At 42.3% G+C, this 25,663-nt stretch overlaps 1 protein-coding gene across 5 annotated transcripts in view; it reads right to left on the reverse strand.

Annotated features, from left to right (window-relative positions):
• The window catches only part of CPED1 (cadherin like and PC-esterase domain containing 1), a 433,838-nt gene that overhangs the window by 343,308 nt on the left and 64,867 nt on the right, over positions 1-25,663 (reverse strand). For 4 of the 5 annotated variants that reach the window (XM_088457671.1, XM_088457670.1, XM_088457669.1 and 1 more), the window contains exon 3: positions 21,622-21,716. In XM_088457671.1, the coding sequence (XP_088313797.1) occupies positions 21,622-21,716 (95 nt within the window). Of the gene's footprint in view, positions 1-6,038; positions 6,279-21,621; positions 21,717-25,663 lie in introns of those variants that run through there. The other variant, XM_088457673.1, reaches the window with a different exon arrangement.

Below are 25,663 nucleotides of genomic sequence, written 5' to 3' on the forward strand. Positions count from 1 at the left end.
AAAGTGGTAGCGCAGTGTTATTCTTTTCTTATTAATAAAAAATATTGTGACACTGTAGGTCATTAATACCGCAGTGTAATATTTAAAATTAGTACAAATTGATGTGTGTGCTGTAACCCACTTCATTCATGTTTGTTGAAATGGGGAACGATCAGTTGAGAGGAGAGCAGGAACCACATACTAGTGCTGGAGCTGCTGCCAGTGCCACCAGTCATGAAGATACTAGTCCATCTACATCATCTACTAAAGCTAATGCCCAAGGGCGTACAGGGCATAAGTCAGGGCATCTAAAATCAAAGAACCAATCTTTTGCAGTGGTAAAGAAAACAACATGAAAAGGGAAAGGCTAAGACCTTGGCCTTTATTTATGACTGGTGGTTCTGCTTCTTATGATGATGTAAGCCCTTCTCCCTGTAGACATTTAAAAAAAATTAAAATCGTTAAGGCACAGAAAGCAACTGTACGCTCAGAAATGTCACAAATCCTTGAGGAGAATCTAAAGGGGTCTATCCATTACACGACTTTGCGAACAATCCGACCAAAACCAGGAGATTTTGGTCACATTGTTCACAAAGTCGTGTAATTGATAGCTGGCAAGGACCAGCGATGGGCATGTACGCTGGGTCCTTGCCGACCCCAACTATCTACTGAACATGCCTGTCAACCTGACGATGCTCATCAGGTTTGGGAAGTTCAGAGATAGGAAGTTGGACTCCTGCACTGAATGACGCTCAGTGAACGCCGTTCAGTGCAGGCGCCGCACCTCGGCGACCTGAAGGTCTGAACACTAGATGTTGAGTCTTTCAGTTCACCTAGTGGATAGGCCTCTTAGGTGTGTTGGTGGATGCCATGTGTGAGCCTGACCTTGGTGCCCTGTGGCAGAGGGACAATGCTATATATCTCAGGCAGGGCAGTGGGGATAATAATAAATAATATGTGATGAATACATGTCAGTAAATCAAAAATCAAAGCACATAATTGGAATGAGCAGAAATGTGCAATGTTTTTGTCTGTGCATGCATCTGAGTTGTACCATGTATACATCCCAATGGTGTTCGTACAGAGTTTCAGTACAGATTTAGACACATTCATGCAAAGCTGCTAGCTACATTGGGCCTGATTCAGAGCCGGACGCTATTTGCGCTCGCTCGTCCAGAGAATAGGGGTGGCTATTCAAATGAACCGTTCGCTGTTTGCGGTCTGTTCACGCCTCTAGGTCTGAACGAGCGAACAAACCTTGCGTACGTTTTTTGGGAAACTACGCCCCCTGGCCGCTCGCATCCTACGTCATGTCCGCTATTTATTAGATTAATCGAGTACATCGACCAGGGTATGAACTGCTCGCTATTCTTGTGGTTGGTTTTTGCTACCACAATTTTGCGAGCAGTTCTGGCTATTAAATAACCCAGTGACGTGGTCAATGACGCTGCTGTTTTAATTATGCACACCCATAAAACGCCCGTTTTGACCTTTAAGCATGCCTGCGATCGGATCTCCACTCCCCGTTTTCAAGCACCTTCCCCTGTTACCACCCACATACGCCTCATCCTGTCACTCAAATTAGCAGGCATTCGCTATTTTGCGAGCACATGAATTTCGGCCGCACTGACTGGTTCGCGCATGCGTATAACGATCCGTACGCATGCGCAGTTGGGCAAACATCGCTCAGAGCGAACGAGTGGCCGCTTACGAGTGGCTCTGAATCAGGCCCATAGATTTTTATTATTATTATTATTTTATTTTATGTGTTGCACTGCAGCATGAATCAGTAGACCCCTCTGCTCATATAGTACTGTTGTTGTGCAATTGTATAAAACTATCTACACACTAGTCCAGTGGTTCTCAAACTCGGTCCTCAGGACCCCAGACAGTTCACGTTTTCCAGGTCACCCAGCAGTTGCACAGGTGTATTCATTACTCTCTGACACATTTTACAAGATCCACAGGTGAAGCAAATTATTTTGCTTGTGAATCTGTGAGGAGACCTGGAAAACATGCACTGTTTGGGGTCCTGAGGACCGAGTTTGAGAACCTGTGCACTAGTCTACACATCCCATAGTTTGCTGCTGAGCTGACTAACTTACCACACAGAACATACAATGTTTGTTAATACTAATAGATGACTTACTAGTGAAGTCAGAGTTCTAAGCCCGGCAGCCCTGCTCTTCATCTCTGAAAAGAAGAGGGGGAGCTAAGAGAACGAGAAAGCAGACCAGGGGGTGAGCGCCACAGGGGTGATTCACAGTGGGGAGAGAGGAGACCAAGCATTGGCATAACTAGTGCACCGCAGTGTAGTGGTGAGGTGACTGATTGCTGCGGCTGGCCAGACCCATGCCACGGTAGCCGCTAGGCTAGCACAATGTAATCATTTAATAATACAGATTCAGTGTTGGTGTGCAGCGCCCTCCAGTGGCTGGTGCCCTTAGGCTGTTGTGTAAGGTTCACCATAAGGTTTTTCCTTATGGTGATCCTCATAATTAAATGAGCAAAAAAGGGAAGTTGATTGGTAAAGATGGAAGCGTACTTTCATCTGAATGGGTGCACAGGCTGTTTCAAAGTGATCTTAAAACAACACATACCTTAGTACAGGTCACTGATATGTGCACCATGTAAAGCAATGTAAGTGAAAAAAAGAAAAAATGGCTAACAAGAAACATTAAAAGATAAGTGCACTTTTGTGAAGTATTTTATGCCATTATGGTGCTTTTTGTAATTTACTCTCTGTATAAATAATGATGCATAACTTATCACACTGTAGAAGTCAAACCCATTTATATCAGACAGGAAACACAGGGGAAGGAATATATATATAATTAGCAAACATACATATCTGCCAAAGAGGGGAGTGATTTTTCAGTTTCCAGCTAGAGATATTAACTAACCAAATATCTATAAAGATGGGTAGAGTGTAGAGTTTGCCAGATCTCAGTCACTCATCACCAATGGTGACAGCTGGGAGAGCAGATCCAAGAACTGGGGGACCGGGAACATTTCTGCTCAGTAAAGTTGTGAATGTAGTTCTTAAATAGAAGCAGCATGTCCAATAAGGAGCTGCGTTTACTACACAATCACCATCCCATCAGCTTAATCAGCTGCAAAGTAATGGGTCCCATTTTCTTTTGAATGTCAACATTGCAGAACTAGTGGCAGTATTTCAGTAATGGTAGCAGGGTAACAGATACATCAACTTGGGCCTAATTATTAAGACATTTTTGTGAGAAATCACCACAAAAAAAAACAGCTGATTCCCACAAAAATTACATATCCCAAAATGTAAGAAGGGAAAATATGCTGCAGTGACTTCATTTTTGATCAGAAAAGCGGCCACCATAGGTTCCTAATGGGACTGGAATTGTGAAATGTACTAAGACCTGACAAGCTATGCTTTCTGCTACTTGGACCCAATAATTAACACCCTTTTTTCAGCAGAGGGATCAGAAGGATCCCTCTCTGTTAACAGCCACTTGCATGTGTGTCTCCTGAATTACAGTACATTGGCTCTGAATGGTAATAGAAAGAATGAGTGTAAGAGCGGCTGTTTACAAGTTAGGTGCCATGGATGGAAGACAGCTCCAATCACCCCCACTGGTGTCCCTTACAGAATGCCACTTGAACAATGTATGCATGACAGAAACACTCCTGTCTGTTGTCATGTTGAGTTAATAAGAGGACATAACCAGTTGACAATAGGTTAGACATGATTTTGCACACATTGCATATAAAACTAGCAAGAGGGTTGGGGAGCTATTGCAGATTAGACACAGCCATTGAGTAAATGTATGCAGCTTGTCGGTATGTACTCATTTCATGGATGCAAATCTGAGACCAGCTACAAAAACGTTGAAGGTATTGTACAGTATTACCATAATCCTTCAGTTTTAACCTTTGCCATATGCCGGTTTTGCAAATAAAAGTTTTGATATTAAGCTCGGGCTGAACATGGACACTGCTAAACTACTGGTGCAGGGTGTAAAGGCAGCTGGTAACATGGAGATGTGTGAGCAATCTGATATGGATGAGACAGTTTATGACGTGGAAGCAGTGGAAGTAAATGCTGGCATGTGTGAGAAGTGAAGAGGAGAATGCACATACAGAGTCTGGGACCTTCGGGAATTGGAATAAGAATTCATTTGATTTAAATTAATTCTTATGGAAAATTAACAGCGCAATATGGGGTATTGCTGTATTTAATGCAAGATAGATAATAACGTGTCTGTTGTAAACTTTGGTGTTTGTATATTCAGTGTAAAACTTTACTGTTACCACTATAACAGAATAGTTTAAGATATTTTCAAAATGTCAGTATAAAACTTATCCCATCAGCAACATAGATCTGAAAATCTTGTAGCAACAAAAAAAAAAATTTGGATCTAACTCTAGGGAAAAAAAAAAAGTATCCTTACTGAATAACTCAACAGCAATGCATCCTGGTAAGTCATGGTATTATGCTTGTAACCCCCCTTCAGTGTGCGGTGTGGTACATAGGTGCATTTGGAGTGATACACCTCCTATTGCCTCAGGCTAGCTCTCCAGGGTGTGGGCAATACCTGAGAAGGGGGTCCCTGACCATGCAGGCTTTATAACAGTCACACATATAGATACAGGTATAGATAGACACATGCAGCAACAGTTCTATTGAATAACTTGGGCGCCAGACCTTCTCTTATAAAAATAAACCAATTTATTTCTCTCCTCCTGCACATGACTTTACAGGACAAGAATATGGTTACAGCAGCTTCTCCTCTCCCTCCAGCTCATATATTTGGCATGTCAGATGGTATATGACAATCTTATGGATATGGTTACATTACATCACCCTCTTCTTCACCAGCACAGTCTTTAAGCATAGTCACAATGAATGCTTTGCATTTTATCCACACAGATCCACCTGGCCCTTTGCTGGCTGGTGCCTGTAGTTCTCCACTTCATATGTGCAGGTCCACCTAGCCCTTCGCTGGCTAGTGCCTGTAGTTCTCCACTTCATACGTGCAGGTCCATCTAGCCCTTTGCTGGCTGGTGCCTGTAGTTCTCCACTTCATATGTGCAGGTCCACCTAGCCCTTTGCTGGCTGGTGCCTGTAGTTCTCCACTTCATATGTGCAGGTCCACCTAGCCCTTCGCTGGCTGGTGCCTGTAGTTCTCCACTTCATACGTGCAGGTCCACCTAGCCCTTCGCTGGCTGGTGCCTGTAGTTCTCCACTTCATACGTGCAGGTCCACCTAGCCCTTTGCTGGCTGGTGCCTGTAGTTCTCCACTTCATACTTCAGGTCCACCTAGCCCTTTGCTGGCTGGTGCCTGTAGTTCTCCACTTCATATGTGCAGGTCCACCTAGCCCTTTGCTGGCTGGTGCCTGTAGTTCTCCACTTCATATGTGCAGGTCCACCTAGCCCTTTGCTGGCTGGTGCCCGTAGTTCTCCACTTCATATGTGCAGGTCCACCTAGCCCTTCGCTGGCTGGTGCCTGTAGTTCTCCACTTCATACGTGCAGGTCCACCTAGCCCTTCGCTGGCTGGTGCCTGTAGTTCTCCACTTCATACGTGCAGGTCCACCTAGCCCTTTGCTGGCTGGTGCCTGTAGTTCTCCACTTCATACTTCAGGTCCACCTAGCCCTTTGCTGGCTGGTGCCTGTAGTTCACTTCATACATGCAGGTCCACCTGGCCCTATGCTGGCTGGTGCCTGTAGTTCCACAGCTTCACACACATCTCACATAACTTCTTTTGCACTCTGCCTCTCCTTTGTCTCTTCTAAGACAATATACAGAGTGTCTCATACACAGTCTGCCTCTCTCTGCTCCCCTTCTCTTTCACATGGGACAGCAATATACAGACTTTTCTATTGCAGCTATCAGACGCTCAGCTGCTGCCCATCCCTATCCTACAGGAATGGCTCCTATAGCCACACTGCTACCACAGTGACCCCCCCTTTAATGGCTGCTGGGTGGCTTTTATGCATAAGGGACTCCTCTGGTACCTTAACAGTAAAAGCTCCTGGGAAATTCCTCTTCCCCATCTCTTCAACACATATACTTGCGTCTCTTACCCCTCTCATGGGTGCTGAACACTTCACTGGGCTGCTCACACTGCAACCTTCCAGCTCTTTCTCTGTGGTCTCTCACAGACTTTATCTCAGTGGTCTCACTCTAGACCTATTTCTCCTTTGGCGTTAGATGGGCATCGTGGCAGTCACCACGGCCCCGCCAATCTCCCCCTGCCAGGGGAGCACAAGGGCTACATTTCTGCTTCCAGCTCTGACTCTCCCGAAAGATGTCTGCCCTCTCCCAAATTCTTCTCAACCCCCTTTGTTCTCTCCCCCTCCTCCCTCTGCTCTGCCAGCTACACACCCAGTCTTCCCACCCCTGTGTGTCTATCTCTCCAGCCCCTCCTTTACCTGAAAACTGATCCGGGTCTCAGGCATGTAATATCTACAACAGGAAGCAAGCTCTAACACTGAGAGGGGTGTATTTACAAATACCATCCCTTAGAGGGTGTTACATGCTAATAAGACATGCTGTCCCAACCTTGAATTTGTTATGAATTGTCCTTTTGTAAACATAAAATCACCATATTATGATTTTTAGTGATTTAGGACTCACATGCTAGCTTTGGTTGATAAAAAAAATAAATATACCACTGTATCTATTTTCTCATCTTCAAATAACTGTCACATTCATTTTAATGACTGCCACCTCCTACCTCCCCATTCCGCATTTACAAAATCCAATAAAATTTAATTTTTTTTGTAAAAAAAAATTTAATTCCACTGCTTAGTAAATATAGTCCAATGTCTATAGTTTATGGCTCAGCGCAGGTATTGGCTAACTGTCCATTTTAATAGTTCTGGACAGGGCTATTTTTCAGGGAAAACAGCTTCAGGAACTGTGGGTGGAGCTACTGGGGGTGGAGCTATATAAAAACAGTTTTATATATATATATATATATATATATATATATCTTAGTTAGAAAGGAAGGCACTCAAAAAGGACTTTAAAATAAAACTCATCTTATAGAAAATACATTTTGGCCCAGGACATTATGTCATAGTTAATGAGAGGTTCAGGAACTGAGTTCCTGCTGAAAGATAGCACTGGTTCTGGGTCACCGGATTCTTGGCAGAGCTAGGAGCCAAGGTAAAGAAGAAAGATACACAGTCCTCTGTTCTGCCCTGCCAAAATGCCAGTGTTCTATAGCTAACCTGTACTATGTAGCCTGTTGCCCTCCAGTTGTTGTGCATCCTGTACCAGGCATTCTGGACCTTACAGTTCTACAATAACTGAATGTCATAATAATGGTGTACTTAGATATTCAGTGTAAACTAAAAGAGGATGGATAGTCTCAAATTAGAGCCTATGTGTCCTGTAATGTACAGCTGACAGGCACTTGTGTTACCAGTAGTAAGAACTGCTCTCATAGCATACCTCCCAACTGTCCCGCATCCAGCGGGACAGTCCCGTTTCTCTGGGACTGTCCCACTGTCCCACCCGCAGGCAGCAGTGTCCCGCGGTGGGGGGGAAGTTGGGGGGAGCACAAACCACTGCTCTGCATAGCAGAGCAGCGGGTGTGCAGGAGGAGAACAAAGCATCTGTTCACTCGTGTAGGGAGAGCCTAGGGGCTGCCCAGCATTTCAGAGAGTGCTGGGCATGCCCCCATAGTGATGAAAACGGGGGAAGCCGCGAGGCTCTGCCCCATTTTCCATAAGCTCCACCCCTTTTCCAGAAGCCATGCCCCCTTGCCTCCAGCGTGCAAACTGTCCCTCCCAGGATGGCTAAATGTTGGGAGGTATGTCATAGAGATTTATCACACCTTCTAACAGGGCCCGAAAACCTGACTGAGCAACTCTGCCTCCCAGCACTCTGCTTGGCCAGCATGCAGAGAAAGGGGGAGTGCTGTTAGGCCACACCCCCACAAGGCATGGTCATGCCCCTTTTAAGTGCAGGCAGAGAGGGGTTAAGTGAAGGTGTTACCTATAGCAACCAATCCGATTCTAGCATTCATTTTATAGAATGTTAAGGATAAATGATAGCTACAATATGATTGGTTGAAATGGGCAACACTCCCACTTTTGCTTTTTAGAAGGTTTGATAAATGTCCCCATATTCTCTTATCATGTGGTTACAAGGCCTGCCATTTCCTTATCTATCCAAGGGAGCCCTGGCCCATATGGCAGGCAGCGGCAATGAATAGGAGAAGAGAATATACCCAAAGGCTGAGAATGACTGGATGACTCCATAATAATGTGTGCTGCATCCTGATTGAATAAACTCTGCACATGTATAATACAGGCACCTGGTGCCAGGACAGAACAGTGCATATTGTTCCTGGGCCATGTACTGGACTGCAGCAGAGACTGTAACTTCTAGGTTGCCTGCCTAATGCATAGTAGCTATAGCACTGACAGCAAATTCAGGAGGCGGCGGTACATCCTTAATCACACCCTACTGAATCCTGTCCCTGATTTATAAATACAAGGACAGGGATATTCAGGAATATTCCATTGCATATACGTACAGGGAATTAGTAATCCTCTAATGAAACAGAATTGTGTCCTGTTATTTTCCCTTTGAAGCAATTGTATTAAATTTATATAACTGACAGTTTGAGTATTTTCCATTAGCTTACAAAGTAATACATTTCATGTTTTAATTTTCCCCAGTGCTTCTATGAAACAATCCTAATCAAAACATTACAAATAGGTTTCAGAAATAGAAAAGCTGACACCTCTATGGCTGAAATTAAAACAGACTCAACTCTGGGCCTGATTCAGACTCGCTCGCGATAGTGGCCCAGTGCGCATGCGCACGACGTAGCCGGCTCCGTCGTGCGCATGCGCGAGACCCGGATAGCGACGGGCAATCCGTCGCTCCGGGTCTTGTACCAAAGGGGGCGTGCTGTCGATGTTGAGTGACAGCACGCCCCCTTTGGTAGGCGTGGCGGGGGTGTGGCTGCCCAGACGGAGGCGTTCCCATGGGAACGCCTACCGTCTGGGGCCGGCCCCACTGACATCACAAGTGATGTCAGTGGGAGAGATTTTAGCTCTGTTTGAGCCGAAAGCACTCCAGGGCCTGCGGCAACAAGACCCTACCACAAGGGTCTCGTCGCAAGCCCGATGGTCGCAATGGTCTTGACCATCGCAACCATCTTCCTGCCCGCTCGCTATAGCTGTGGGTGGTCACCCACAGCTATGCGAGCGGGCAGGAGGCCGTTCAAAAAAAAAATAGCCCGGCCCTGATTCAGAGCGAGCGCTCTGTCAGAGCGTCCGGCTCTGACTCAGGGCCTCTGTGTACAGTAAGCACTTGTGGAGCCAGATGCCACAGTTCTCAGAATAGACTTCACCTAGTAGTGGAGGTTCATTCTGATATAGATGAAAACTCACACTAGACAATAAAAACATTTAATTAAAGCAGATAGAACCAAATTTGTCAATGAGACATAAACCCTTTAGCACTCACTTCAATATTTAACAAACAGTGGCAATCTGGATGCCAGCAATAGAGTGGAGGACATCGCTGAGGGCGAGGATTCACACTGTACTTCATCGACATATATAATTATAGACAAAGGCTAAGGCAATTCTATTCCATAGATCTAATACACTAATAGGAAATCCAAAACACACACTAAATTGTAGTCAAAAGTAGAGTCAGGTTTGTACTCAGTATCAGCAGGAAGAGCAGAACATAAGTGGTTAGTCAAACACAAGATGGTATGCTGTATCAACAAGCAGTGTTATAACTAGGGAGGGTCGGCCAGGGCTCATGCCCTGGGCACCATCGGCCTGGCAGCGCGGGAGAGATGGCAGCTCCGGCCGCGGTCCAAGTCTGAGGTTCATTTCAGTCAGCGTAGTGCGGACCGCACTACACAGTAAAACAAACAAACCGCCTCTGGTGCCGGGTAGTACACTCCTACTACCTGGCAGCGGTGTGATTGTTTTAGCAGCCAGTGAGAGTCACACAGACTCTCATTGGCTGCTGCACACACTGCCGGAGCCGAGCTGGAGCTCACTTATGAGCTCCACCTTCCAGCTCCCACAGTGGGTGAAGGGAGAGACGTCATGAGGAGCACTACTAAATGGGGCACTGCATAAGGGGCACTACCATAGTGGTCATTGCAAGAGGGGCACTACTACTGGGGGCATTAAGGGCATATGGAATGGAAAGGAATGCTCCCAGAGTGACGGGAAATGGTGGTGTGTTGACATGCCCCCATTTTGCAGTGGCCACTCCCCTTGTGACATGTGACAATGCCCACTCGGTGCTCCCACACTTGGGGGGGCTCCATATTTTATCTTGCCCTAGGCGCCAAATACCCTGGTTACGCCACTGTCAACAAGAGAAGTTAGTAGAATTAAGTAGCTAAACACAAGTTGGGATCGATACACAGACAAGACAGGATATGTGGCATGCTGTGCAAGAAGAGCTCCGATAGCATTAGCAATCACCTAGCATTGACTGCTAGCTCTGCCCCTGCTTTATAACTTCAAGAGGAAGGGATCAAGAGCATATGAACTTACTAGCAACTTTTACATGCATTGTTGCACTTCAACAATGCAGAAGGTTCATGCTAGACCAGCCTGCGCTCAATTTCCCAGGAAATAAATGTGATGCAAACTTCATTGACAGTCCTTTATAGTGCCCCTTTAGTGTAGAAAAAGTGCTCAATTCACATTTCAGATTTATTGATACAGCCTATTGGAGTGGTGATCACAATAGATGTCAGAGACACAGAGAGTCCTTAACTAGAGTGCTGGGTTTATTGAAATCAACAGGGTAACACAACGGTATTAGCGGTAAGCAGAATAGTGGTATTGCAGGGGTTAAAAGTGTTATTTAGATGCCTCACCTCAGGAGCTAAGTACTGTGCATCGGCATAGCACTGTGATACTCTACACGGTAAAGATGGCGTCAGATGTACATGATCAGCAGTCAGGCAGTGACATCATCAGGTCGTTGGTCGCGCCTCCCCCTGACTCTGGGTTCTAGTACCCAGCATGTTTAGTAGAGAGAGGAGACAGTGCCGGAGCACACTGCTCTCTAACAAATGGACAACACATCTCTGAAATGGTTTGGACCAAGTGTGTTTAAATCTAGCACAAGTCAGGCTGAAAACTCCATTTGATCACTGGCTGCATGATCTACACCTGTTTTGTTGGTGCAGTCCCACAAAACTCTCTGGACAACACAACAGTGACATCTTGACATCACAGAAAAGAAAACCTGGAGCAGGAAGCTTGATGCTGAGGGCATCCGAAGAATGGGCCTGGTGCCTCTAGGCATCAGATTGTCCTTCAAGGCATCCCTTAAAGCTGGAAATTAGTGTCACCAGGGCAGCAACCATACCACCCTTTTGGCATTGTACAGTATTTTATTATTGTTATAATTTATGGAGCGCTTTAACTCTTTTTGAATGTAATAATGAATTGTGAAATATCTTATATGCCAGACAGCAACTCATTATATTTTTATGCATAGGTTCTATAGTCACACAGTTCTGCAAGAGAGTACATGTCTCTGATGGTCTTTAGTGAACGATGTGTGAGCAGTGAGAACTTCAATGAAAGGGTGAACGGATCAAGCAAAAAGAAAAAAGAAACCCAGAGACCTCTGCTGTTCATTAATTATTCAAGGAGTTATCAGTCTTGCTAGTCATATTGATAGCAATACCAAATATAGATGAGTACATTTTAGAGACTCTACCGGGAGTGCTGAAGGTAATTTTTAGCATACTGTCATATTGAATGAATAATAAATGTATTTTGGAGATAAATTCAAGAATAAATAGAAATAAAATTATAAAACTATCTAGAAATTACATGAAATTGTATATCTATAAGAATCACTAAAAATATCAATTGTGGCACTGACACCTTCAAGATGATGCTCACAAAAGTAATTTTCTTATAAGCAGTCAGCTTTGTCAGGATGGCAAACCAATTACAGAAACAAACAATATCTCCTCGGCGATCACTATCACCAGTCTAGCAGAGTTCTTTTTTCTATTAAATCAGCCAGCTTGTTCAGCATCGATCACCCTACCCACAGGAAACAGCATCTTTATAAACCCCAAGCTACAACCAAGCTCTATATACCTAAAAACAAAAACAATCAATATGGCAGAATAATTTAATAAAAGGACTGGTTTACAGAAATATTAAATAAACCACTACCTGTCTTTTAAGTAATCTCCCACTCTATGCAGAATGGGCAATGCTGGGGATTACCCCAGCTAATGTTACATTTTTGGGAGGGAGTAAAAAAATGTATTATTAATCATTAGAGTGTCGGCTTGCAAAGGCATATTGCATATATGGATCATGTGGATCCTCCATCGTTGTCATTATTTAACCCTAAATTATTTTATGCCTTCGCCATGAATGGCTGGAAACTATGTTACGTAAAGAGTCAAAGACAGCCTCCTTTTTTCCAGCTTTGGGAAGGATATATTGATTCTTTGCCTTTAGGTTTGAAGTGACAGATCACAAATGCTTTAAAACCACTTCTTGTTTTGAGACCAGGTTATTGAAGGAGAATCCACTGATCCTATTGCCACATGATGATTGAATACTGTTCCAGTATACTAGTGGTCCTGTGGGATGTGAAGAACTATCTGACATATCTATGATGGAGATGTTGTGAGGACCTTTCCTGTAATCCTTCTGTCTTCTTTTATTTTCCTGTTTTATGTATTGTTTAACACTATGTCAAGAAATGTTTTCTTTCCCATTTTGTTGATATCATTTATCTGCTGATCTCCATGTTGATAATTTTACAATTTGTGTACGCTGTATAACTACAGATATGTCCAGCTATATCCTTGCCGCTGGCAGACTTTCATAAATGAAACAAGGGAAAGCCATAAAAGTTTGCCTTGAGTATAGACACAGGTATTTCTATTAATAGGTTTAATCCTGTTTCCCATGGGAGCTGATTATAATACCTTACAGATTATATATGACAGAAATGGACACGGCTCATATATAGAATTCCAGGGTAAATATTACCATTATGGTTATGAACAAAACGGATCTTTTACAGCAAGCGTGTCCTCTGTGGTAACAAATCACAACTTCAGCTGAAGCATCATGGCTAGAAAGGATCCTCCATCGTGGTGGTAAAAGTAATCATTTAAATCCAGTAACTTGTGATAGTTCCTGGTGGCTGTGAAACTCCTGCTGTCTCCATAGGTTTTTTCGTGTCAGTGATGTCACCTGACTTTATACCATACATAGCCAAAACCCTAATTCTGGTCAAACTACATGCCAAATACTCCTATCAGACAGCACTTGTTATCCCAATAACATTATTTCTATGCATCACTGCTTCCTGATAGAAAGCAATAAATTGGAATATTACTTGTAGGAATTGGCAGCAGAGTATCATAATTAGGAAGTGCCGTCAGATATCCTTATTACCTTGTACTGTATTCATTTTATTCAGTAGTTTATATAATATTACTCCCAATTTTGTAATTCTCCATCTATAAACAGACTATATAATAAGCTTATTGTATTGGGTCAGAATATAGCAAACCAGTAATTTTTCCTGTTTGCGTCTCTTCTTGGCACTAAAGAATCTTTAAATATATAATTATTTCTATAAACTATTTATATAAAATACCCCAATATTTGCTGCTAGTCAGAACAAGTCAGTTGCTTGTCCGGCTTCTACACATATAAAACGTCCATTAATTTTTTTGTTCTCTTTTTGTATATTAAGGGTTACCAGAAAACCTGCCACAAGAAGCTTATGATTTTGCAAAACAATTGGACAGAAAAAACTTTAGGTGATTTTTATCTAAACAATTTACTCCGTTTACATCAAAATATAATAGTAAATCTCATAAAGTAATAGGGCGCCCACCTCTTTGTAGCTGAATCGTGGCCGGCAGCTCTCCTAGGGGTCCACCAACACCCTAAACCCGAACGTAAGAATATGAAAGGCCAATAGGCCTATCCCGGACCCAAAAGACACAAATCAACTCTATATAGATATAACAATACATTTATTACACTGTAAATAGCAGGTATAAATACAGGTCTAAATAGACAATCAATGAGCAATTATTCAGCGCATATTCAATATCTGCATGCAAGAAATTATACTAATATAATAAAAACAATATAAAAGTGGGGAGCTGGCACCAGCAACAAAAGTTCAGTCTCCAATATATGAGTCCAGAAGTGCGGAGTTACAGCGTTGTTCCACACAAAATGAACAAATTCTCAGTAAGAAAGAAACCTATTTAGGGTGTCCCCGGAGCAAGCCAGCATACCTGACCCATATTATCCTTGTGGGAATTTGTGTGGAACATAGCTGTAACGCCCCACTTCTGGACTCATATATGGGAGACTGAACTTTTGTTGCTGCTGCCAGCTCCTTGGAGTTTACCTGCTTGGACGAGTGCTACAATCAGTCGGGATCCGCCATTCACCGCCTGCCGCATTCACTAATACCCCTTTTCCACCTAAATTCCGGGTCTGACCCGGAGTTGGAACAAAGTTCCTACCCGGATCAGACCTGGAATTTTGCCGGCGCTGACTCGGGATATTCCCAAGTCGGCGCCGCTCACACCAGAGTCGGGTCTGCATAGACCCGGTTTTTCCGGAGTGAAAGTGATCTCTTGGAGATGACGTCATCTCCAAGCGCCACTGAAGCCGGACCAATCGGCCGGTTAGCAGCGCACTCCAGGTCATCGTGACCCGGAGTGCGCTGTTCTCACAGCGGGGTTTCACGTGCTAAACCCTGCTAGTTACCTGGATTGGATTGTCGCATCACTCGACCCGGCGATCCAACCCTCTCCCCTTTTACACCAGGGAGCTGCCCGGGTTATCCCTTCAAAAACCTGAATTTTAGCTCCGGTGTAAAAGGGGTATAAGAGAGCCGCTAGCTTGTGTGCAGTGATTCCCACGTACGTAGTCGCAGTGGCGGGAGCTGACTCTGCACGGCCGAAAACACACACCAGGTGAGCTGTCTTATCTGCATGTACTCTCTGGTCACGGCCATCAAAAGCAGCCTGCGGCGGTGACATGTAGGTCCGGTCCCCCTTCTCTTCCCTCAATATTAAGTGTACAGAGGCATGAGCTATACCTTGTTCAGCCACTTACAAATATATACCTGCACTGGTCTGGACTTGCTGTGAAGTAGTAGCTCATTTATTATTACAAAAGTAATCGGAGTCCCACCAAGGATTTATGAAGACTGGTCAAGGTTGGACACATCGCATCTGCTGAAGTGATACACCGATACATTGTTATATGCACATTCCACTATCTAACTTTTACCTTTATCTAAGGATTGACTGATACTAAACGGCCTAATCTGCACAATATACAGCTGGTGCTCCTCTTATTTTGGATGAGATCGTGGATTGTGAATTTGAGATCATTACTTCTCACTTTTTATTCTATCTGTTTTTATTATATTAGTATAATTTCCTGCATGCAGATTATGAATATGTGCTGAATAATTGCTCATTGATTGTCTATTTAGACCAGTATTTATACCTTCTATTTACAGTGTAATACATTTATTGTTATATCTATATAGAGTTGATTTGTGTCTTTTGGGTCCGGGATAGGCCTATTGGCGCTATCATTTACTTTCATAATTCTCATAAAATTAAACAAATGATTTCTAATCATTTTCAGCTTCTAAAACAAGAGACTCCTGTAGGCAATATCCATGATGATAAGTCTAATAACATTGAGAAGAAAAACAGAAATATAAATGCTTTTAGCCCTCCCACTCATGTTTATCTTAAAGGACCATAGGTTGCTTTTGCTGCACTCATCCCACATATGTAACATTTACATCTATTAAAAATAAGTTCTGAAATAAAACCATCAATAAACAGCATTAAAGGATTTTATTAACTGTAAATTGTCAAATGCTATTTACGTACTACAGTGTCCTTCCAACATACTGAGAGGACTCTCAGAACATAAGCTTAACATTATTAGCAGATTTAAAAGTATAGCTAAATATTTTGGACTAATGCACAATTGCAATCTGGAGGGTCTAATGATTACAGAGGGAAGATATTTTACAGACTACTTCAAGTGAAGGTGAAAGGATTGGTAAAATGTGCCATAGAGAGGCCTTCTGTATGTTTAGGTTTAAGTCTCTACTCTATATCAAAAGTGTAGTGGATTTTTTACATTGTAGAGTAATATTTGACTCTAATTCACAAGAAGTCATATTTATCTATTTTATGAGGTTATAAAGATTCATCTTGTTACCCTTAACACAGAGGACATTTAGGGGCATATTCAATTAGGTGCGAGTTTACCAAAAATCTCGCACCTGCATTGTTTTTCTGCAGGTGTGAGATTTTTGGTATTGAATTGGGTGAGATATTTTTTTTTTTAGGTGGGGGGGAGTTTGTTTGTTTATTTCTTGCAGCAATTCTAATTTTTTGTTATTTTTAGAAAAAAATTGTATGGCCTTGCTTCTCAAGCCATTAGACACCCCTACTAATGATTAATTAAGCAATTGGAAGTTTCCAATTAGCTTAATTAGTCCATAATTACTTACCTTCTGCAGCAGTCCTCCTCCTCCAATTCCTCAACATGCTGGTCTTCTTCTGCAGCTGTGTGTGTGAGATTGTGAGTGTTATAAGTGTGTGTAAGAACCCCTGTCAGGTTGTATATGACCCAATGTGTGTGACCCCTGGGGTGTGTGTGTGACCCCCCGGTGTGTGTGACCCCTGTGTGTGTGTCAGCAGCAGGAACATCTCCCATAAGCCTACTCCTCCTCCCAACATCCTCCTCTGCAACTGGGGCGACAATTCAGCCTGGTACCAATAGAATGGGGGATGACAGGGAGGGTGAGAGACCATAGGTGCGGCAGGAACACATCGGGAACTGCCTGGAGTTCCATGCTGCATCTTTTTTGTTCTTGAAAATATTTTTTTTCCTGTAAATAATTTTGTGTATTTTTTTTTAATTGAATTCCAATTCAAAATTGGGTTTGAGGTCTGTGAGATTTCTAGCAGGTAAACTTACCGCATCTAACTGAACATGCCCTTATTGCCTGATTCAGATTAATGAAAAAATAAAAAAGAACAATTTGCACCTTGGTAATACCATATTGCACTGTAGTTGTGGCAGATTTACATTGTTCAGAGAGTGTTAGAGTTTGGAAGGGGTGGGTTCTAGCTTAATTCTAAATTTCAATGTAAAGCTGTAATGTAATTGTTTGCTACATGCAAAAGCAGACAGCAATTTCCCTGCATGCATAAAAAATAAATGCATTTTCTCCCCTACATTGCAATATGGTTTGTTCCATATTGGGGTTTAGGACATTGAGGGCTAAATGTAATAGGTTGTGATCTTCTGAGGTTTAGACTTTAAAATGATTGTCACTTTAAAACTATGGGGAGACTTGCATAAATCCCAGAAGCATTGGAAGATCGCAACCTATTACATTTAGCCCCTTGTCTTTGTTTTACCTTAAGATGTTTGGAAGATCACTATAAATTATGTCATACACGTATACTCCAAGTAGACTCTGACAGCTCCAAGCTTAAATAATTATAGTCTAAGGTTGAGAAGATAATGGCTATGATTATCTATGGAAAGGTAAAAAAGAACTGGGAGTAAAAAAAATATAAGGTAATGAAGGAAAAGTATATCCTTAGGTATAACAATTTTTTTTCTTTAAGCAAATTGAATCAGTTCCCATGAAAAGCTGGATTAAACCTATTAATAAGAAAAACCTGTGTATATTCTCAAGGCAAACTTTTGTTGCTTTCCTTTATTTCATTTCACTTATGTCACTTGAAAAGTTTGGATCATTATTTGTTAAAATAACAAAGTAATGCCTTTTTTAATGTATTTTTTCATTTACTTTTATATACTATAATACAAGTTTAATAATAATGCAAACTTCTTTGTATGCAATCATCACAGCTGTGAGTTGATTAATTAGAGGAACAATGTTCCCATTAGACAACACTTGGGGTATATATACATTCTACTAACAGAGCATGCTTTAAAAAAGTCTCAAGTACTAAGAGCTGATTTATATAGAGTGTTAAGTAAATTTGTCCTGCAGCAGCTCAGAGAGCTGGAGAGCATTCCTATAGTAGTATTGATCCACTTATAAATCAGGAGGAGTCTGTCCTACTTAGAAACGCTATTTGATTTAAGATGGTCACTGAGTCTCTGAGAAGGTAATTACTATCTAAATTCTGGGACCCTTTGTCAAATTACACAAGACCATACCATAGGTTATTTTATATCCTAAATTGTAGTGCACTGCTAAGAGTTGGGAGTTAGAAGAATTAATTGGGATTTAAGAGTTCATAAGGGGCTCGGTGTTCAATGGAGAACGTTCCTTCAGGCTAATGTGTTCGGATCATCTAGAGTATATTGTACAGCATATCTTATAACATTATCACTATTTATCCCAATGACTATTTGCTACTCATTATATATCGTATATAATAATTGTGCAAACTGCTATTTTTGTCAGTGGTATATGTTGAAGTTTTTTATATTTTAATTGTTAATTTTTTATTTGTTTAATAAATGGTTTATTATATTTTACCTGTGAAGCCATTTCTATTAATAACTTAGTCTAGGATATTGACTATTTTGAAGTTATTTTATGTATATATAAGCTCTGTTCTTTAGCTTTTTTTTTGTGTTTGGTTGTATTATAAAGGGAAGAGAACTAATAGCCGGGAGCCAGATGGATTCATTCCGACTTAAGAGTTTCAAAAGGGCACAAAATTCAGGAGAGATTATACATTTGCACTAAATTTTTAATTTGACTATATTATATTGTATATCAAAGAGCAAATATTAATGCTGTTCACCCTTTAGATTATATTTGCTCCTGGTATATGTCAATAATAATTGTGTAAATGCTAGTTTTAGTGATATATGTTGCGATTTTTAATATTCTTGTTTTTCACTGGTTAATAAAATGTTCATTATACCATATTGACTATTTTTAAGTTATTTTATGTACAGTATATACAAGCACGGTTTTTGAGCAGTTCGTGTGCATACTGTCATATTACATAGCAAAACATCCATACAGTGGAGTCTGAAATAACCCCTCAGAGGATAGGTGCTTGAGTTTCAGTTGTTTTTATTCATTTGCTGTTTACTTGGGTGTGCTCCTTTCATTTCTAATCAGGTATGTAGCTGTAGATTAAACCCGGCTCTTCAAGAAAATTTACCTTATACAGTATATCAAACAAACTCAGAGAATGTTTTCAATATTACATCCAGCATACAAAAGAAAAGTAATGATAGTGTTCAGGTATCCATACATTACAGAATGTGAACTGAATTCAGTGTATACAATAAGGAGTGAGGAGCAGTCCGGTGTGGTAAAGATATTCTGTCAGGAAGTTTGCCAAAAACAGCTAAGAACATTGCCAGAGTGATGTAACGTGTTAAATATATAAACAAAGCATACACAAAAAGAACTGTTCCATAAAGGAACATCATGTTACATTATTATGAACCAAAACTAATTTCTACATGCAATTTGTGGATACTGTTATAGTGCAATGCCTACAAAGTAAGGACCCAGGTCTAGATCATCGACAAAGCAGTAGAGGCGGATGCCTAGGGCTCAGTGAATCCTATGGAGCTTGCTTGGTAACCACTGCTGGCGTGTCTTCAATCTATTTTTTTTATTTTCTTTCCAATTTGGAGGACGGGGTTGTTTGCTGGGATGGGGTGCCAGTGCCTCTGTGTTTGTAGCAGTGGCAACATCATTCTTTCAATGCACACACGCCAAAAGAGCAGAGCCTCCTTGGTTCCTCCCTGCTCCTGTCTGTCACTATTGCAGCTACTTTGCCTTTGGAAGCAGTATTATTGCTGCATTAACTGAAGTGAATTGAAGTAAGGAGTCTGTTTGTAACTTGATTGTCCCAGTAGCAACTAAAAGCACAGGAGGACATGATGCTGTCACCACCAGCAGCACAGTGCCAGTTACCTGGAGCCTTCTCTCTGCTGGCTCAGCCTCATTGCTAATTATTGGCCCCAAGTCCAAATTCATCACATGAACTTCCTCCTTCTAACCCTCACCTACTACTAGCTGCATGACATCTAGGGGAGGAGCTACACACTCAGACAGATTCTGATTGGCTTTGACCAGTGTCAGGGAAAGATGTATTAAACCTTTGAGAGAGATAACCAATCAGCTTCTGTCATTTTATAGACTATATAGATTTGTGGTAGACAAATGACAGTAAGAAGCTGATAGTTGCTACTTTATCTCTCTTGAAGGTTTGTTACATCTCCCTTCCAGTCTAACTGAGGTTTACTCATCTGCGGGTAATAGTGATGTCATCCATCATACCTGTTACTCACATGCAGTTAAAGGTATAGACATGTCACAGCTTGCCCCCATTTGGATGCATCACTACCTGCCTGATCCCTCCATACTCACCACTACTTCAATGCATTGTATTATTGATCCCTACATACTGACCACTCCCTTCCTACACTACATTAATGATCCCTCCATACTTACCACTACTTTCCTACACTTCATTGCTGAACCCTCCATACTGACCACTACCAATCTGCACTATATTGCTGATCTCTCAATGCTTACCACTACCTCCCTGTAATACATTGATGTTTCCTCCATACTCACCACTACCTCTCTGCACTACATTACTGATCCCTCCATACTCACCAGTACCTCTCTGCACTACATTGCTGATCCCTCCATACTCACCAGTACCTCTCTGCACTACATTACTGATCCCTCCATACTCACCACTACCTCTCTGCACTACATTGCTGATCCCTCCATACTCACCACTACCTCTCTGCACTACATTCCTGATCCCTCCATACTCACCACTACCTCTCTGCACTACATTGCTGATCCCTCCATACTCACCACTACCTCTCTGCACTACATTGCTGATCCCTCCATACTCACCACTACCTCTCTGCACTACATTACTGATCCCGCCATACTCACCACTACCTCCCTACACTACATTAATGATCCCACCATACTCACCACTACCTCTCTGCACTACATTACTGATCCCACCATACTCACCACTACCTCTCTGCACTACATTACTGATTCCGCGATACTCACCACTACCTCCCTACACTACATTAATGATCCCACCATACTCACTACTACCTCTCTGCACTACATTGCTGATCCCTCCATACTCACCACTACCTACCTACACTACATTACTGATCCCGCCATACTCACCACTACCTCTCTGCACTACATTGCTGATCCCTCCATACTCACCACTACTTCCCTACACTACATTACTGATCCCTCCATACTCACCACTAACCTTCTGCACTACATTGCTGATCCCTCCATACTGACCACTACCAATCTGCACTATATTGCTGATCCCCCAATGCTCTTTCTGGCACAGGGCACCAAAATGTGTAGTTATGGCTCTGCCTGCTTCCTTAATCAATATATATATAATGATAGCCCTCATCACGCGTATCGTGATTTTTCTTCAAAACCGCTGAATAGTAAATTCAGTGGTTTAGTGCTCCAATTTACAGAGGATGTGCAAGGGTTTCAAAACCCCAGCAAAACTGCTACAGAGAGTAAATTTACCCCTTGGTTTTCACAAAATGTACATAAAAATGTTATTACAGTACTTACCGTTCTTAGTTGTGGTAATTCTGCAAGTTCTTCCATTTCTTTGCAGTATGCCTCTTTACTTATATTTGAAGGAATGTAAATCAGGACATGTCTGTCTTTAAACAGGGATAAAAATCAGTTAGGATACCATTTACAATAAGTGTATAAGACAATTATGCATACATAAACTGAAACTGAATTAAGAACAAAGTGTCACATTTGAAGACAAAATATAAATAGACAAAAAATATAAATCTTTACTTTTGACATCAGAAATCTCCACGTCATACTCTATACTACCTCAAGGTGCAAATGAAATAGTCGCGGCATGCAGGCATCGGCGAGTTCCCAGAGAGTCTGCCTAATGTTTAAGGGGGCAATCATTTAAAAGGCAAACCAGATTAATTTTAAACCATTTGAAAAGAAAAGAGAGAGCCAAAGTACTCTCTTTTTTGGGGCACTCAACCTACCTTAATTGAGAAAAACTTAACGTAACGTTCCCAAACATGGTCCTCAAGGCTCCCCAACAGTTCAGGTTTTAGAGATAACCATGGTTGAGCACAGGTGACTTAATTAGTACCTCAGTCAATTTGATTTAACCACCTGTGCTCAACCATGGATATCTCTAAAACCTGAACTGCTGGGGAGCCTTGAGGACCGCGTTTTGGAACCTCTGGTATAGATATGATATAAAAAAGTCTGTAGACTGGCAAAAACATATAAACAAATATACAAACAGAATAATACGTCCTTCAAATTCCTACTGAAACAATAATATAAAATTCAAGGTCTTAACATATAATCTAGTGGAAGAACACAAACCAGTATAATTTAAATTTTCAATTCATCAACCATTTCTGGGATAGCACAAAATGAATCCAATAAATAGGCCATAGATTATGACAAAAGTCAATTCAATTGCCCCCAGCGAGAATAATTTGAAATTTCTTCAAAATTAATTTGACTGGGATCTTCCCCAGGATAATAAATGCTTGGTGCACACTGACATACTGTATGTCAATTCCACAATAATTATTAAATATGCAAAACTCACTTGCCAGGATCTCGATAATATTTATAATTCAAAAAGCAGCAGTCTCTCAAATACTTCTTCTCTTATATGCAGCATGTCTTTTAAATATATAATTCTAATAATATGTGATCAATACCACTTACAATAATTAGGGAACAGCAATATAAGAAACAGGGCCTGATTCAGAGCCACTCGTAAGCGGCCGCTCGTTCGCTCCTAGCGATGCTCGCACATCTGCGCATGCGTATGGGTCGTAATGCGCATATGCCAACCAGTCAGTGCGGTCGGAAAACGTGTGTTCGCAAAATTGCGAGTGCCTGCTAATTTGAGTGACAGGATGAGGCGTTTGTGGGTGGTAACAGGGAAAGGTGCTTGAAAACGGGGAGTGGAGATCTGAACGCAGGCATGCCAAACGGTCAAAACAGGCATTTTAAGGGTTTGCATAATTAACAAAGCAGCGTCATCGACCACGTCACTTGGTTGTTTCTTAGCCTGAACTGTTCACATGATTGCGGTAGGAAAATCTAACCACAAGCACTGCGAGCAGTTCAGACGCCTTTCGATGTACTCGATTTATCTAATAAATAGTGGAGATGACGTATGATGCGAGCGGCCAGGGGGCGTCTTTACAAAATAGCGAGCGCATGTTTCGTTCGCTCACTCAGACACAGACCACAAGGAGCGAGTGCTCAATTTAAATATTGGGCCCCTTTTTCTGAATGAGCGAGCGCAAATAGCATCCGGCTCTGAATCAGGCCCAGAATCTTTCAGTATTGTATGGAAAGGATGGCTGCTGCACATCATTTGTCAGTGACAGTGAAAGATGTGTGAGCGGATCCAACTTCTATACCTAATCTGCTTTTGAAAACTCCCCCAGGTCTGGAGTGGGGAGAATCCCTGTAGAACGCTGCTTGTTGTCTGTAAACTCCACAGCAAACAATCAGTGAGCAGTGCCCCAGAAGTCCCTAGTCAGGAATAAGAGAAGAGGGAAATCCCCTGGCTCCAGATGAATCACTAGAAATCCCATTACCTGGTAGCGCAGGGGAATTTATTGAAGCGCTGAAGGAAATCCCTGAAAATTACCTGCTTTTGCATAAAAATAGAGTGAGAGTCTTGCTGCTCGCCGGATCCTGGTCCCGATGGTCTCAGTGGGTGGCCTAGCCTAATTATCACTGCAGTGTGCGCGCCGACAGTGTACACCACAGAGTACACCACACCGCTTGGTGCCTCGGGGAGGCAAACGTACATTTCGCTGGCAGGGCTTCTTAAGTGCGCCCTGTAGTGTAGTGCAGCCGGTCTGGGTATATCCCCGTGGCAGCCAATCAGGAGGCTATGTGATGTAAGAGAGGAAAGAGCCAATGGGAAAGGAGGGTTGTGGTAACCCCCATTGTTAATACTCTATGACAGCAATATGCAGTGGCGTAACTAGGGCAAGATGAAAAATGCCCCCCCCAATTATATGCGCGTGCCAAAAAAGTGGGCATGGCCACTGAAAAATGGGGGCATGTCAACATGACACACCACCATTTCTCATGGGAACATTCCTTTCCATTCCATATGCACCTTAATGCCACCAGTAGTAGTGCCCCTTATGCAAAGCCCCCAGTAGTAGTGCCCTTTATGCAAAGCCCCTAGTAGTAGTGCCCCTCGTGCAATGCCCACTGTAGTAGTGCCCCTTATGCAATATCCCCAGTAGCAGTGCGACTTATGCAATGCCCCCTGTACTACTGTCTCTTATGCAGTGCCCCCTGATGTAGTGCACACTATGCAGTGCTCCAGTAGTAGTGACCCTTATGCAATGCTCCCTGTTGTATTGCACATTATGCAGTGCCCCCAGTAGAACCCCTTCTACAGTGCCCCCAGTAGTGCCACTTATACAGTGCCCCTTATGCAGTGCCCCAGTAGTGGCCCTTTTACAGTGCTGCCAGTAGTGCCCCTTATACAGTGCACCAGTAGTGCCCCTTATACATTGACCCCAGTAGTGCCCCTTATACAGTGACCCCAGTAGTTCCCCTTATATAGTGCCCCCAGTAGTGCCCCTTACATATATAACACACAGACACACACAACACAAAACAAATACTTATCCGAATCCCCGCTCCTGTTCCCGCCGCCATCCCTGCTCCTCCCGCTCTGCACTATGGGATCGATGTCATGATGTCTCTCCCTTCACCCACTGTGGGAGATGGAAGTTGGATCTCATGAGTGAGCTCCAGCCATGGGTGCAGCATTCATTGAGAGTCTTTCTGACTCATTGGCTGCTGAAACAAACACACCACTGCCGGGTAGTACACTCACTGTCAGTGCCCACTGTCAGTGAGTGTACTACCCAGTGGCAGCTACAGTGGGTTTGTATTACTGTGTAGTGCGGATCGCACTACTCACTGAAACCACTGACCTGAATGGCGGCCGGCAGCACCACCCTACGCGGCCGATCCGACACCGCCCAGGGCACATACCTCACCCGACCCCCCCAGTTACACCACTGGCAATATGTTAAAAATTAGTGGGGATTATCTAACCCCCAGATACAGTGTAAATTATGCTCTTAAGATAATAGACCATATATAAGTAGATAAAAGTATTGTAAACAAAGGGTATATATAACAAATTTATGTGTGCCAGAAGGGAGAGGTAAGGTGAATAATCATAACATGAGGGTTGATGTATAGTGATTGTGCAATAAGATGCCCTATCCATGGTTTTTAAGCTGCCTGCAATAGGCACTGCAACTGTGCAATAGGCTCTGCAACTTTTACTTCCCTGGACACTCTTGTCATAAATATTGCTACTTTTTTAGCATATATTTTAAAAGCCACCAACATTATTTCATCACATATATAGAGTGACAGTTATATTTTTGAGGGGTGGAACTAATAGCCACATGAATTGAATATGTTAGTTCAAATTAATTGTGTCTGATATTTAAATTTGAACTTTTAATTTGAACTGGACAGATTATATAACATACACTGGATATTATTATCTGCAGACCTTATTGACTCATTTCATACTATAACACTAAAACCA

The sequence above is a fragment of the Taudactylus pleione genome, unplaced genomic scaffold (genome assembly GCF_031769625.1).
Source record: "Taudactylus pleione unplaced genomic scaffold, aTauple2 ptg000041l, whole genome shotgun sequence".
In the NCBI taxonomy this organism is placed as follows: domain Eukaryota; kingdom Metazoa; phylum Chordata; class Amphibia; order Anura; family Myobatrachidae; genus Taudactylus; species Taudactylus pleione.